The 16,175-nt window shown below is 41.3% G+C and overlaps 2 protein-coding genes across 3 annotated transcripts in view; one reads left to right on the top strand and one right to left on the bottom strand.

Moving 5' to 3' along the window:
• Positions 1-4,693: 4,693 nt before the first annotated feature.
• Positions 4,694-11,057, bottom strand: Ccdc59 (coiled-coil domain containing 59). Its single transcript, XM_021173973.3, has 4 exons — positions 10,773-11,057; positions 9,583-9,889; positions 6,988-7,087; positions 4,694-5,513 (listed from the first exon to the last, which is right to left on the bottom strand). The coding sequence occupies exons 1-4, from the start codon at positions 10,924-10,926 to the stop codon at positions 5,352-5,354; spliced, it is 723 nt and encodes a 240-aa protein (XP_021029632.1). The 5' UTR covers positions 10,927-11,057; the 3' UTR covers positions 4,694-5,351.
• Positions 11,054-16,175, top strand: part of Mettl25 (methyltransferase like 25) — a 74,534-nt gene continuing 69,412 nt past the window's right edge. Inside the window, exon 1 of one of the 2 annotated variants that reach the window (XM_029482672.2) lies at positions 11,054-11,351. In XM_029482672.2, coding sequence (XP_029338532.1) covers positions 11,108-11,351 — 244 coding nt within the window. In that variant the 5' untranslated portion in view covers positions 11,054-11,107. The remainder of the gene's footprint in view (positions 11,352-16,175) is intronic. The other variant, XM_021173972.3, reaches the window with a different exon arrangement.

The following is a 16,175-nucleotide window of genomic DNA, read 5'->3' as shown; positions in this document are numbered from 1 at the left end:
GGATATAGTGGGGGTGTTACTGAACTTCTTAGAAGGCCTTATGGTTTTCCAATTTGACTTTATAGGTTCCTTTGCCATCTGAACAAGAAGATATTATTACAATATCTAATCATTTCACATCTGTCGAAATTTCTGAACATTAAAAATCCTTCTATCAGCCGGGCGTGGTGGCACACGCCTCTAATCCCAGCACTAGGGAGGCAGAGGCAGGTGGATTTCTGAGTTCGAGGCCAGCCTGGTCTACAAAGTGAGTTCCAGGACAGCCAGGGCTATACAGAGAAACCCTGTCTCGAAAAACCAAAAAAAGAAAAAAAAAATCCTTCGATCATATGACGCAACCATGTGGTACCTTCAAATTTACCAAAAGAAAATTAGTGCACTGACCCATACAAGACTTAGACACACCTGTTTAAAAAATAGCTTTAGTTGTTATGACCAAACACTGAGAGTAGCTCATGTAACAATCAATAACTGATAAAGTATACCTATCCAATAAAATATTCCTATTTCAGTAGAAACGAACTACTGAAGTAACACATATGAATTGACAAGTATTGGTGCTGACTAGAAAAACAGGAAAAATAGAGCACAGTATAGAACCGTTGTTGTTATTATAACTATTATTATTATTATTATTATTTTGAAAATGCAGCCTGGATTGTAACAAAAAATGATCAGGTGCTGCTTTGAATCAGTGTGGGGCCCCTGGGAGGACCGATTACAGAGGCCCAGGAAGAATATTTTGATGCTGATGCTAATTGCTAGGAGACCGTAGAGAGAGTTCATGTGCAGATAGACTTCAGACTCACCAAGTTTTCCATTTACATATTTAATGGCATGCCTCAATGAAGCTGGCAGCCCTGTGAATGACTTAATGGTGGTGTTCTTAATAAAAGTTATCCAAACAAAGGAGAAATCTAGGGGACAAGAAAGGAAAATATTTCTGCTTTCTATTTCAGTATGTTATTCCTAATCAGGCTCCTGGAATAAAGTGGAATCTTCATATGAAATCATCATCTAGGTTAGCATTCAAATAAAAAAAAATACCCCTGGATTCTGACTTTCATACTGTTAAAAGTTTTAAAAAAATAAAAATAAAATTGACGTTCTCCCCAGTTTTATGTTTCACACACATGGCACACAGCCAAGAGTGTGCCTAATCCTCGGTTAGAGCTTTCAGCAGGTGTAGCCTCATTGTCTATTTTAGGAACGAACATGAGTCATTGAGCTCTTCAAAAGCTCAATTGATTCAACACCAAATCTAGAGTGTCTCTTGATTTTTCAAATGGCCCAGCAAATTAATAAAACACCCAAGATCACCACACTTGTCTCATGCCCTCATTTAAAAGGCAGCTATTCTGTACGTGATTTCACTCCTACAACCCAGTGGCTGCTATGGCCAAATATCAGAACCTATGAAGTAGAAAGTCATGGATCTAAGAGAAAAGGGCAAGATAGCTGATGATGCACACTTAAAACTAAACTGGAAGGTATCTGCCAATGAGAAGTTAAATTTATCATCCTCGTGCATTCGGCACGGCAGACTGATTCTCTCCTCTGAGCCAGCGTGTATCTGAGATACTGGTACAACCTTAAAAGGCAAAGCATCTGCAATAGTGCTACTCCAAACGACTGGGCTCCTTTAACTGCTTTGCTCTTTCCCACTTACAATGGTCAAACTCTTACAATGTACGATGCAATTCAACTACTGGTGTGAACAGGCTAGACCTTGAACGTCTCTGGAGCTCTGCACTGCACACAGGCATGTGTCTTGGATCTATAAAAGCAGCAAATACTGATTAATCAATAATGTCTAGCATACCCAATTATCATCTTCTGTCACTGAGTCTCTGTTGTAAATAAGATTGTTATCTAGTTTTGGAAGCCACTGATGAGCACCTGCTGCTCGTATATGCATTTTAAATATAGGTCAAGGTTAAGTCACAGCAGTTTGTATCGGAGGCTGACTCCTGTTGTTACCTTGCTTGATATTAGCACACTTAGGAGAGCTTGCCAAGTCTTACCTTGGCTGCCATCTGCTGTGGCCATCCGGGACACCAGCTTTCATGAGCCACCGTCTCAAGCATAATGTCAGAGAGGATTATTTGCTTTTAAGTTTGGCAAGAATAAGGGAGGGGATGCTGTGCCTTAGTTGAAGGCCATGTCCACCACCTTTATGTCACATGTCACTTCTTGTCTGAGGTCTCCAATCCTCTTTTTAAGGACAAATATTACACTCCATCTCTATACAATATTTTTCTGGGAGACAAGGATACTCTGAGTTCAGGCTAAACTCTCATCATAATACTTTTAAGGATGAATGCAGAAAGCTGGATGTGGTGGCACACACGCCAGCACTGGAAAGGCAGAGGCAAGCAGATCTCTGTGAGTTTAATGCCACTCTGGTCCACACAGTTCCAGGACAGCCAAAGCTGTTTCAAAAGGAGGATGAAGATGATAACAGAACAAGTAGGAGAAGGAAAAACAAGACAGGAAGAGGACAACAAAGAGGAAGAGGAGGAGGCAGGACAAAAGGAAGCAATTAAAAGCCTACTACACTTCTACAAATTAAAGCTATGGCCTAACATCCTCTATGTATGGTAAATTCAATGCCTGAAATCAGTCTCTGGTCATCCAAAGCTTCTTCATGTCCATAGCTAGCCTTTTACATTTTTCTCTTGGTAACTTGGACATATGTTACTTAACTTTTTAATCATTTTGTTTTGTAGCACTGGGGCTTTAGGCCAGGACCTTGACAATCAGGACAAGCAATCGTCCTCTAAGCTGTAACCTCAGCCTACAGAACAAGTTCTCAGATGCTGCACTGCTCAGAACACTGGCCTTTTCCTTGTTCTGTGTCTATCCTCATTTTTATCCTTTCTCAATAGAATTTGTTGTTGTAATTTATGAGAATGGTGAATGCTGACATGTGCCTATATTGCAACTGGCTCCTAGGGATATGGAAGATCAAGTCTAGGAGTTGAGGTCGGCTTAGGCAAAACAACATAAAAATCCATTTCAAAAGATGTCCTGGTCAGTAAAATGACTTTTGTGCTGTCCAAGCAGGAAGGTCTAAGCTGGGATTCCCCAGCAACAGCTTAAAGGCCAAAATGCTGTTCCTGTAACCCCAGTGCTGGGGAGGCAGGGACAAGAAAACCCCATGTTAGTGAGAAACTATCTCAGTCAGGTTCTGTGTGATTGAAGACCTCAACTTTGGTGTCCACACCCATGTATACATATACATATAAATATATATAATGTAGTATATGAACACCTAACATATATACAAGCAGGGTGGGTTGGGATAGGGAGATTATACATACTCTAAACCAGCCTGCCTGTTCTCAGTTACAATACTGTCCTAAGGCAGAACAAGTCAGCCAATAAGGAGACAATGTTATTTTCTCTGTATAGGAAGGACAATCAGAAATAGAGAGGTGGGCCAGGAGGTGGTGGCATACGCCTTTAATCTCAGCACTTGGGAGGCAGAGGCAGGGGGATTTCTGAGTTCAAGGCCAGCCTGGTCTACAGAGTTCCAGGACAGCAAGGACTACACAGAGAAATCCTGTCTCGAAAAAAAAAAAAAAAAAAAAAAACCCAAAGCAAACCAAACCAAACCAAAAACAAACAAAACAAAAAAAACAACCCTCTCCCCCCAGAAGAAAAGAGCGGAAATACTATCTCCACTCCTAATTATTTTTATAGACTTCACTACATCTCAAACCCTTTTCTCTCATTTCCCTTCTGCTCTGTCACTAGCTTTTGCAACCTTGAAGACTTAAGCATTTACCCCTACAATTATTTTTCTCTCCATACATGTCCAAGGCATAACTAATCTGTCTGGCTTTGGATTGTCTCAGCCTCCATGCTTTCTTTCCAGTAAATCCCTTCCATGAGGCTTTGGCTAAGGCTTTAGTATGAGTGGCATAAGAATCAACAGCCATGACTGAGCCAATCTCTGCTATTCAAACCTCAGGGTGTAGCTTTTAGATGAGGGGTGTGTGTGTGTGTATGTGTGTGTGTGTGTGTGTGTTTTACCACACTTAAGTCTCAACCTTTTGTTTTGAACCTAATGCTAATTGCTGTCCTAAAACATCTTTGGATATATACAAAGTAAACAAAACCAAGCAAACAAGACTAAAACAAAACAACAAAAAGCCCTCAACGTAGTAGACCTCTCCACAACAACGTAGTAAAGGTAATTAGTCCTATTTTTCACTTAAAAGGACCAGCTTTTTTAACCTGAAGAATCTAGAACACAGATGTGATTACAGGAGTTCAATGAAACTGCTGTGCATGCTTCCTTAATCAGATTGTGGCTTTCTTGGCTGTTCAGGTGCAGTAGCACATCACATACTTCTAAGCATTATTTTTCTGTGCAGAGATCAAGTTTTGTATTTCCTCAGCATGTTACTGAACTTTTAAACACAGGATGAAAGCTGTAATATGTGAAGCTTTCCTAAAACCTTTAAGACGGTTTTAGAATGTATTTGCTATTGTTTATAAAGCACGCAGCTTTACAACCATTATTATGCAGTCTTTTCGCTTACAAGGCCAAGGCATTCCTGTTCTGTTGCATCCGAAGGCAGGAAGGTTCTCTAACTATTTATGGTGACAATCCTTTTCAACGTGTAGGGCCCTCTGAAGCATCTGGAGAGCTTGATTACTAGGAAAATGCTTCTATTACACTCCATTCATAAATAAAATCTCTTTATTAGGTCTACGTTATTGTGGAAATACAAACTCTTTTAGTGTACTTTCAGGTAGCCTAGAAAACCTGCTTTCCTGTATTATATACTAGAAATTAATAAATAAAAACTGCAAAGGAGTCACTCCTTTCCTTAATTAAAATGAATGAAAACACTAAATAATCAGGGCTGGTGGTGTTGGATCTGAACTCCCAGTCTTCCTGGCGGAGGCAACAGCACAAGTTTCAGAGCAAATATATAAGCTGAAACTTTATCTCAAAACTCCCAGGGGCGACAATGTAGTTAATGTTAGTACAGCTGCCAGGCTAGTGCAAGGACCTAAGTTTAATTTCTAGTAACCAAGTGAAACATGTTCACTTCACTGAAAATATCTCACTGTGAGCTCAGGCCTATTTCAAAGCAGTATATTTCATTTAAATTCCACTGAAGTTTTTAAAGATCTTCAGGATAATGTCTTTTTTTTGGGGGGGGGGGGAGGTGGTGGAGAATATACATAGAAAATTTTCTCTCACAAAAACAAAAAATAATTTAACAATCCACTTGATGCCAACAAATTGAGTTCATCATTAGGAGGTTCCCATACACGTACAAAAGGATGCAACAGTCAGTCAGGATTCAGTCCTTAGAGACAAAGTGTCCGCTTTAACTGTTTTCTTGTATTTTCTGCAGAAGATACTCCATCTGTAGATTCAGGTTAGGCTGGCCCTTTTTAGTCTTTTTGCTCAGTATTTTGAAAGCTTCCATTTTTTTCTTTTTGTAGAGCCTTTGAGCCTCTTCTCTCTCTTGCTTTCTCATTTCAAATTCCTGCGATCATAAACACACATGATGTCATTAGTCACAAACAGGAAATACAGGTCAGAATTGCTCTGAAATTGCTGACACTCTGTGAGCCTTGATAATCTGTCTCTTACACTGTACAAGAGCAGAATTGGCGTAGTTGTCCTCTCTGCTTTAATACCATAATGATATAAGGAATAGCAGAGAATAACAGAGTCAGGGCAGCACTTTATGCACTTGTATGTAAGTAAAAGAGAAACCAAGTGTTTAACAACTTCACTGAGACGTCAAATACTTAACAATTCCATTGTTTAAATCCACTAATGAATTACCTTCTAAATTTTTATCGGAAAAAAAAAAATGGGCTAGTGGTTAACTGCTAATAACCTGGTAACAATAAAAGTTCACTTCCAGTAAACCGTACTTGTATATTGTTGTTGTTGTTGTTAACTAATTCACAGATTTAACCTAGAAAATGCTGACTACCCACCTACTACTTAAGTGCAAAACACTCTGCTAGACAATGTGTCTCACCATTTAAGGACGATGATGCTCATTTCACTTGCTATGATCAAAATTCAAGTCTAAGTATAGACGACTATAATTCAAAATGATAGCAGCTCTGAAGATCCAGCATTAACAAGCACTCTAACATTCTTACTAGCTTCAATGTAACAGCTGAAAAGATGCTGCACTGTACTAAGTGTGTTCTTCATCTGTGGTCCAGGGAGCCTCAAAATGATATACTAGACAAACATCAGACTTACACTGACTCGTAACTACAAGTAATTATAATTAGCAAGGAATCTTACATACAATTTGTGAAACTATAGCACATACAGAGTTTACTTTGTTGGTCTTACATCCAAGGAGTAAGCCCAGTGATAAGGAAGTGCCTTGCTGGGGACCACTCTGTGGCAGAGCTTGGTTTTATAAACAGATTCTCAACTGCTCAGGATGCTACTTCACATTACTTAACATCAGTTAACCACACATTTATTTTAAACACACACAGGGTTAAGAAGCTGGACGTGGTGAAGCACGTGTTTAATCCCAGGACTGACAAGGCAGAGGCAGGTGGGTCTCTGAGTCAGGCCAGCCAGAGCTACATATTGACGCCCTGCCTTAACAAAGTCTGAAAATTATTCATTGTCTTAATTAGGTCCCCAGAACTCAAATTTATAGCACATAAAATTATTTCAAGGAACTTGCTAAAGAACCCAGTTCCTAGGCCATAGTTTGAGAAACATTATCACAGATGCTGCTATTATTAACTGACCAACAACATTTTTTTTACTTGCTTTTTTTTTTAATCTTATCATTGACCTAGTAAGATTCTCTGAGCCAGTCAAAGACTTCAAATATTGTACAATTCTACAAGTCTACTGAGTAAAGCATAAAATAAGTACAGATAACATTATGTAGCAATCCTAAGAAGCACAGCTTGCACACATGGCAGAGAAAGAAAAACAAGGCTACAGAATCACTAAGTAGGACTTACGAATTTCTTAGCAGCACGCTTCGCTTGTACTCGTTCATACTCTTCTTGTGCCTTCTGGTTTGAAGTTTTCTTTTTCTTTTTCTTTGGAAAAGTCACAGAACTTGCAAGATAGATTAAGATAGGTAAGTTAAACCATTCAAAAATGATTTAGCCAAAATTATGCTACTGTGTCAGATTCAGTATCTACAAAACTTTACTAATACAAATTGAAGAAAGCATGAAAAGAATTACCAATACCACCTACAGCAACAACAAAAGGAAAATGCCCAAATAAGACATTGAAGCTATAGTATAGTCACGACTACAGGTTAAAGGACGGTAAATAGAGATTTTGGGGAGAGATATTTAACAAGTGCAGTAAGAATGGATAATAAGCTGTTAGAGCAGATAGAGCGTCCAGTACTGAATACAAGAGAGCTTGTATATGACTGCTTTGGTCACCTTGTGTCTGCCTCCTCCTCTTAGCACGAGTCATCCCTCGCAGACACAGCCTTTGTTTGCTGTGCTCTGCACTGGAAAGGGCAGTCGCTAGTGTCACCTGTCACCTGACTTGGTAGCTTCCCAGTTACAAATAAACGCATGCCTCCCACTACCAGAGTAAATGTCTGCATGAATAAACTAGTCATGACTTCCCACTCACTCCTGACTCTCTGACACACGATTTCTGCTCCACCATTCCAAACTGCCCTTACCAAGACAGTCCTGATCTCCCAAGCCCCAAATATTCAATAGGCTTTTTGCTTCCTTATTTACTTCTGAAAATGTCAGTGTGAGATAATGTCATTCTTCACTTCTAATTCTCATGCACATGAGTGTTCCTGTAGGTTTGGGCATAGTGTATGACATGTCTGGAGACTAAGGGACTGCTCACCACCAATTTGAAACAAGGGCTCTCCACAAACCAGGGGGCTAGCCAATGAGCTCCAAGGATTGACCTGTCTCATCTACTATTTCCTGACAGAAGAATCTACCAAAAACAAAATACCACCAACCCTCATTTCTTCCTTTATCCCTACTACATACTTTCTTCTTATTTGCAACACAAATAATGCTCAATTTTGTTTTTAAATTGAGAATTATATATATCCCTACAAGTATTATTGGTCAAACCTACCCACCATTTCTTCTTCCCCAATTCCTTCCCCATCCCTTTCTTCTCTGCACTTCCCCCTCCTAGCTTCATGTGCATCTTTTGTACTTTTATTAAGCTGAGTCTGCTTCCTGATACCAACATGTGCACATGCATGGGGGTGGAGCCACCTACTGGGGCATGGGTTGTCTGATGTGGCAGACTCCGCCTCCCCAGCCATCAATTGCCAAACTCTCCTAAGCTCCATATGGGACTTTGTAACTCTCTCCAAAGTCCATGATGGGATTTGACCTGGCTTGATTCTGCATATGACTTGTGCATGCAATCCTTGCCCTAGCTTTGAAAGACAACATTTTGGTTAAAAAAAAAAAAGTTAAGATCTGAAGTGATGCCTTGCTGTGCACATGTTAAGGCAGTTTTGCTTGAATTGTATGTAGTAACAGTCTTATAAACTACCTTTAATAAAATCAAGGGGTAAACAGGGTTTTGTTTTAAGGTAAAGTAGTGTAAGCTGGTCTGAAACTCACCATCTACCTCAGCTTAGCCTCTAACTATTGGGTCCTCCTGTGTTAAGCCTCTTCAGTGCAGGGATTATCAGGGGTAAGCCAGCAATCATTCAGGAAGAAGTCCATGTGTTAAATATTTTTGTTGTTTTATAGGATGGCATCTTACTATGAACTACAAGCTAGCTTTGAATGACCAGCAATCTTCCTGCTCCAGCCTTCTGAGAAGATTACAGGCATATAAAACCATCCCTTGCTTGGTTTTCATTAACTGCAACCTATTTTCTGGACTCTTTACAGAAAATGTAAATTAAAATACAGACAACAGCAGTTAGCAGTCATAAAGTTACCAAACACCAAGCATGTTTTAGAATACTTGATATAAATGAACATGATGTCATGAAATGTAATGCTTTAGGGACATCATTGACTGAGAAAATGATCCAGGTTGAGGCTATAAAAGATGGTGTCCACCGTGGCTCTCAAATCATTTTATACTATCCTTCCTATCACAGTGAACACTGGTATACCAATATGGAAAGTCTGGCTTTATAAGCCAAAGTGGCAATGGCTACACATCTGCATTGTTTTTCTAGTATCTGGTTATGTTGCCCCATGCTGGTCTGGGACTGGGAATTGTCTGGACTCAGGTTCCTAAATGTTTGGCTTCCAGATCTACAACATCAAACATAGTCCCCCACCCCAAATTAATATGCGCACATTAATACTGAGCTTAATTACGGTCCAATTATATTTCATGTTCTTGAGAGGCTGCAATTCAAAACTCAGATCTCTTAATTCTCATTTCCTATTTTCGACATCTCTGTTCAACTAGCCAATTTCAGTCATTTAACACTAAGTGGGGAGACTCCATGAAATACTGTTACATGACTTGAAAAAAGTGCTAAGAAAAATCCTGATTCTTACACAATTTTCTCTGTGTTGTCAGTAAAACATTCTTTACATTTAAAGTGAAGAATTTCTGAAGAAGGGAGTGCTTACTTTCCTGTGTTCAGCTCTTCTGGCTGAGGCTGGTGAACACCTGGCTGTTCTTCAGAGGAAGTCTGCTCAGTGCTGCCCTCCTCTTCAGGCAAAGGCTGGTCAACCTGTTCTTCTGACAAAGCCCGGCCAGCCTTTCTTTGCTGTTTTCTGAGTCTTTCCTCTTCGGCCAGATAGAGGTGTTTCAGGTGCTCTGGGTAATGATCTGTGAACTGGGACTCCTGTGACCCTGGTGCCTTCTTCACCTTCCACAGCAATTTCCTGTAATTTTGCTGGATCTTCAGTTTTCTCCGAAATGCAAAACCTTGTCCTAACATTGAAGGATTTCAGTTACAATTACTTTAACAGAAAATGAAAACTAAATAATTTTTTCTTTTACTTTATATTCAAATGAGAGAATTATTTGGCTTTGCTTTAAAGATAAGGTTAGGCAACCATTTAATGATACACTGAAGAGCAAGCTGGCCCTTTACCTAAATATAAGGATAACAGCGAGTTGTCAGACACCACGTAAAAACTTCTAAGTACAGTAAACTAAACTTTACTGCTCAGCTTGAATTTAGACTCATATCCACAAATTACATTTTCTTTAATCCACATACAATCTCACTTGGGTCTTCAGTAAACAATAAATAAAGTAGAGTAGTCTAGTATTTTTCCCTTGGAGAAACTTACTAATCACTTATTTTCCAAAACACAACACAAAACAAAAGGGGGGGGTACTGTACAACTTTATGAACACCTGTCGATTATTCTTAGAACGAACAAAAACCACTTAACCATCTGACATGCAATGAGAGGCCTTCAAAGACAAGACATCGAATCGAATCTAAGGAAGGCAGCAGTATGAGACTGGAGGGCTACTGTGGTGTCTTTTGGTTATCAAAGCTTTGGGGGCAGTGTATTTTAATGTAATATTGTATCTATATTACATACTTGCTGTAATAGAGATGCAAGTATGTCTGGATGCTTCTTGGCCAAGCGCACCTCTAGACGCCCCGTGTCTTTGCTTAGACCTGAGATCTGCGTTAAATCAATGAAGCTGACCGCACTGTCCGGTTCTCAGTCAAAGGACTGAGAAGCTCTCGGGCTTGGCGAGCTTAGGAACGGCTTCCCGGATCTCAAGCCGGATCCCATCCTACTCCCTCGACTTCGGCGGGCCCGAGCGCTCCTCCACGGCTGTCCCTCCTTACCCTCGCGCACGCTCCCCCGGAAGGCTTGCTGGGGGTTCGGCCGCCAAGTCCTGCGTTTCCCATTCTGGTTTCCGAATCTGATCTGAGGGGTCCCTTCCCCACGCGCCGCAAATCCTCCGGTCCGCCACCTCGAAGACGGCCGCGAAGGCGCCATCTTGCTCCACGGGGGAGTTCCTGGAACGCCAGTGGACGCCGACCTAACACGTCACGAGGCGGAAGCAATCAATCGCCCAACCCGGCGCGTGCTCGGAGCTCGACTGCCGCAGCCTGGGCCGCTTCCGGCGGGGAAGAGAGGGGTCGCGCGGCCATGTTGGCGCCACCTGCAGCCCCGGAGGATGAGCGTCATGGCGGCGGCCTGCCCTCTGCCCAGGACCCCGGACCTGGCCACGCTGCACGACAAGTTACAGGGCTTGCTGAGATTCCTCAGGGGCGCCCTGGCCATTTCCAGCGCGCACACGGTGGACTTCTACACCAAGTCGGTCTGGCAGGAGCTGGTCGACCTGCCCCCTGAGAGCGTGCTGGCGGCGCTGAGGGAGTCGGCGATGCAGGCCGAGCCGCGGGAGGCAGAGGCGGGATCAGGTGACTGGCGGGGCGGGCGGGGCGGGAGCTGTCAGCGCGCCCCCTGGTGGAACTCGGCGGAAGTGGCAGGGACTTGAAGGATGCTGTTACCTAGGAGATGAATTGGAGGGAGCCTAATAGCGAGGATGGATGGGAACAGGCGGGGTCCCCTCTGGGTTCTAATCTGGGTGTTGGTAGAGTTCCACAATTTAAAGTAGTCAACCCGGGGAAGAGGCGTTCCTTCACTGATTGATTCAACAATTTAGTTTTGAAAACATCTAAAGGCTGTGTGATGACCAATACAAAGTAGAAGTGGACTTGGGGGACCCATAAGAGCCAATTCCTACTCGGTACAAGGAAGAGTGTATCGTGGAGTGAATGGTGATAGTGAAAGTTTTGAGTGCTCGCTAGTTTATTTGGAAACAGGCTTTTGATCCCAGCACTTGGGAGGCAGAGGCAGGCGGATTTCTGAGTTCGAGGCCAGCCTGGTCTACACAGTGAGTTCCAGGACAGCCAGGGATACACAGAGAAACCCTGTCTAGAAAGAAAAAGAAAAAAGAAGAAAACTGTATTTTCAATATCATTTACGCACCCTGGTATTTTCTAGGCTCTGGACTTTCATACCCGCAAGAAACTTAGATTCTACCAAGTTTCTGCTTCTGGAAATAGACAGAGGAACAGTAGCAGCTACTGGAATTGCTTGTGCTTTGCTTCCAGGCGTTCCAGATGTTGTCAGCGTTAGTGAACTTACTTAATCAACTGAAGCAGCCTGTAAATGCAAAGTGCCACGGGGGCGGAGGTAGGGGCCATGGTGGGTGTTATAATGATAGAACTTAAGACACATTGGTTCTTGGCAGTCGTTCTTGGTGGTTGGAAAGTTAGACACCCTTTCAGTTTGCTCCCATAGTATTCTGCGTTGATAACTTGGTACATAAACTTGTAGAAAGCAGGAACCATATTTGCCTTAACCAGGATTCCAATGTGTGGGAAACTATTTGGCATACATTAAGTCCTCTATAAAATATTTGTTGAAAAATGTGACTTTTGTTGGCCAACAAGAAAAAAAAAAACGAAGAAAATACAAGAAAACAACTTTTAAGTGCAGAGCAAAACTTTGTTTAACTTTGTCTCTACCTGATGGGCTATTATTACCTTACATATACTAATAGCTTGATTCATTGGTGCCTATGGTATGTTCTGCAGTTTCTTTTGCTAGGTGCTTAATTTTTTTTCCTGTTTCCTCTGTGTGTGCGTGTGTGCACACACACACGCGCACACGTGCACGTACCTGCCTGTCCTCAGGTGAAAGGCCAGAAGTCAGCTTCCAGGATTATTTCTCAGGAGCTCTGCACCTTGTGTTTTGAGACAGGAGCTGACCAAGTAGGCTAGGCTGGCTGGCCAGTAAGCTTTAGCACCTGATGAATTCTGCCCCTCCCCCGATCCCCAATAATAGAATTACAAGTCTTTACCACCATGCCTGGCTCTTAATGTGGATACACAGGCCCCAAGGCTTATAAGGCAAGGATTTTGCCTACCTTCTAGGACCTTTTTTCTCGTCATCTTTATATTGCAAATTGGATTCTTTAATTTCTGATTTGTGAGTTTGCAGCTTGAATTAATTTTCCAGGGATGAGGGCTTTAGTGGAAGATTAGACGCTCAGTTTGGCATCATCTGACTGCATAGGATGGCCTTTCCATGCCCACGCTCAAGTCTGTTGACTTGTTTAGCAAACAATTACCCAGTAAGAATCAGTACTTAATAGTCCTAATGCCATCCTTCCTTAGTTTTTTTCTTGTCTCTTCCCATAAGCAGTATTCCCATAAGAATATTTTGTCCATCACTTTAGAACAATGCCTGGTCATTGTAGATTTTTAATAGATATTGGCCAGACGTAAAGTGTAATGAGTAGGTCAGTAATACCACTTCTTTGTTTCCTTAGGCTAAGAGTGAAGACTAATATTTGTTTTGATGTGTGCGTTCATGTGTGTGAGTGTGTGTGTGTGTGTGTGTGTGTGTGTGTGTGTATGTGCAAAAGTCTGAATACTAATTCAGACTAGACTGGATTATTGACCTTTGAAATATCTCTGGACGTGATAACTTTTTGAGTATGACACTCCCAATCTTATGAATTCCCAGCTGTTGTGTGAGCTGACTTATTGGAAGCCTTCTTTCGGATTTTGTCATCTAGTTCTGTGAAGAGACAGCATGGTGCAATGCAGGCAGACATGGCTGGAGAAGGAGCTAAGTAAGGGCCTTACATCTTTTCTTTTTTCTTTGAGATTTTTTTTTCTTTTTGTGATTACACTGTAGCTGTCTTCAGACACACCAGAAGAGGGCTTGGACCCCATTATAGATGCTTGTGAGTCACCATGTGGGGACTGGGAATTGAACTCAGAACTTGTGGAAGAGCTCTAACCGCTGAGCCATCTTTCCAGCACTGAGGGCCTACATCTTGATCCTCAGGCTGCGTGAAGAGACTCTGCCTCGGTTGAGCTGCTGAGACCTCAGAGTCCACCCACGAGTGACACAACCTCCAGCAACCAAGTCCCAACTACTTCAACAGAGTCAAGTCTAGTAATGCCACTCCCTTCGCCAATGTCCAGGCGAAGACATGATCTATGACGCCCTTCCTGTTCAATCTACCACAAGCTCTTTCTACACTTGTGAGGAAATCCAGCAGTGGAAGAGGTTAAACAAATGTTACATCCCAGCAGGGGAGATCACAGACCTCAGCAATTGTACAAAAGGATGCAAATTTAAGCATTCCTTCTAACTGGGATTTGTTCTCATTTCTCTCATTTATAGCAGTTTAAGAATTAATTTTTTACTCTTTCTAGATGAATACAAGAAAATCCTTTGTGTTAGGCATCGACCAGAGGATACGTTTGGTGTATATGCACATGTATGTGGTATGATATATATGTATATGTATGTGATGTGATGTATATGCATGTATATGTGATATGTTGTATATGCACATGTATGTGATGTGATATATATGTATGTGTACTTGGTGGGATGTATATACATGAGAATGTGATGTGTGTGTATATATGTGTGTGTGTATAATGTGATACATATATGAGATGCAGCTTTTGTTTTCTCATATCTAGTTGTTTGTGTGTCTCAAATAAGTTGTCAACATTTTAAATCCTTTTTAACATATAAAGGGCATTTTTATTATTTTGAAAATTTTGTGCATGTATATGCTTTCTTCTTCCTAACTAGCCTCCTTCCAACTTTAATGTCTTTGTGTGTGTGTGTGTGCATGCATTCATGCCTGTGCGTGCGTCCCCCTGTGTTTAATTAGAATTGCTTGTATGAGTATGCATGTAGCATTATTTACTGGAGCATGAGCAACTTGTCAGGGTGTACCCCTGAGGAAAATGTGTCCTCATCTGCCAGCAACCATCAACTGCCATTTTTTTACTCTTACAACATAAAACATGTATGTATCTCAGTTGTTACATTGCTTTCGAGCTATTCTCTCAAATTCTGTACAATAAAATTCTTACTGTTTGCCCCACAGTCAAGCTGTTCTTCACTAAAACACCTTTCTTCCACATGTTGATGTGCTTGTGTGGTGTGTGTACATACGAATATGTATGTTCTTGTGAGGGACACACATGCATGTGGGTGTACGTGTATGTTATGACCTGATATTGATGTTCAGTGTCTTCCTTGATTGCTCTCCACGCCTGTCGTATGGCTTACAGGATTTCCCATTGAACCCGGAGCTTGCCATTTTGGCTAGTCTGGCTAGTCTGCTCTTCTAAGGATTCCCTGCTTCTCTCTCCCACAAGCTGCAATTATAGCCAGTGGGTTGGGTAGTTCTGTCAGCCTGATAGAAGCTGCAGTTATTTGGGAAGAGAAAAACCGTGATTGAGAAGGCCCTGTCATCAACCAGACTGGCCTGCAGACAAGTCTGGAGGAAGTTTTCTGTCTTCGAGAATATTGTGGGAGGGCCCAGCTCACTGTGGGCAGTGCTACCCTTGGGCAGGAGGTGGTCCTTGGTGTATAAAAAAGCAAGCTGACAGAGCCAGGAAGAGAAAGCCAGGAAGCAGTATTTCTCCATGGCTTCTGCTTCAATTCCTACCTCCAGGGATTTGACCGCTCGAGTTCTTGTCTTGATTTCCCTTAGTGTTGGACTGACTGGGACATAAACCCTTTCTTCCTCAAATACGGTCTTTCCCCATCTCAGTAGGAAGTCCCCTAGGACAGGGCGGCTCCTGTATTCATCTGTCCTTCTTAGGAGGGTAGAGGATCCAGATTGTGGTCCTTGTGATTATGTGGTAAGCATTTTACCCCTGACCTTTTTCCCCACCCCTGTTCTTTATCTATATTTGAGGGTCTTCGTGCCATTTTAGTGTCCATGACTACAACTTGACAATAGTATGCACCCCTAAATTACTTTGCTTTTTATCTATTATTTTATTTAGCAAATACATTTCTACATTTGTCACATTGTATAGTTTATTTCTGAAAAAAAATTAAGCTATGTAAAGAAATTTTAAATTTAATTATTATGATTAATTCTAGTTTTATATTTAATTTCATTTTTAAATGTAATATAGTTCATTGTGAAGATGCTTAAAGAATGATTGACTGTATTTGTGCATCATTATGGTGTTAATATTGGTATAGTAAGGATCTGCGTGTCAGTCCTTCTTAATATGTACTATTTCATCCAAAAGCATGGTTTGCATGTTTAAATAATTTATTTTCATTTTATATGAAACTATAAATTAAGCTAGAGTTGTTTAGACCAAAAAAAAAAGAAAAAGGATAAATCCTAGCACATAATTAGATCATATAATTGGTTAATACTAAAAGCAGCAATATGT

The sequence above is a fragment of the Mus caroli genome, unplaced genomic scaffold (genome assembly GCF_978045245.1).
Source record: "Mus caroli unplaced genomic scaffold, Mus_caroli_1 scaffold_9, whole genome shotgun sequence".
NCBI lineage: Eukaryota > Metazoa > Chordata > Mammalia > Rodentia > Muridae > Mus > Mus caroli.
The sequence above is the reverse complement of the archived record's forward strand: the minus strand, read 5'-3'. Positions and strand labels throughout refer to the sequence as shown.

Bases quoted from the DNA above. Each gene is read 5' to 3' on its own strand.
- Ccdc59 (XM_021173973.3), bottom strand. From the start codon at position 10,926: ATGGCGCCTTCGCGGCCGTCTTCGAGGTGGCGGACCGGAGGATTTGCG. The intron at 9,890-10,772 runs GTAAGGAGGGAC...CTTCAATGTTAG, and splicing joins CCGGGGGAGCGTGCGCGAGG to GACAAGGTTTTGCATTTCGG. The intron at 5,514-6,987 runs GTAAGTCCTACT...TTATGATCGCAG, and splicing joins AGCGTGCTGCTAAGAAATTC to GAATTTGAAATGAGAAAGCA.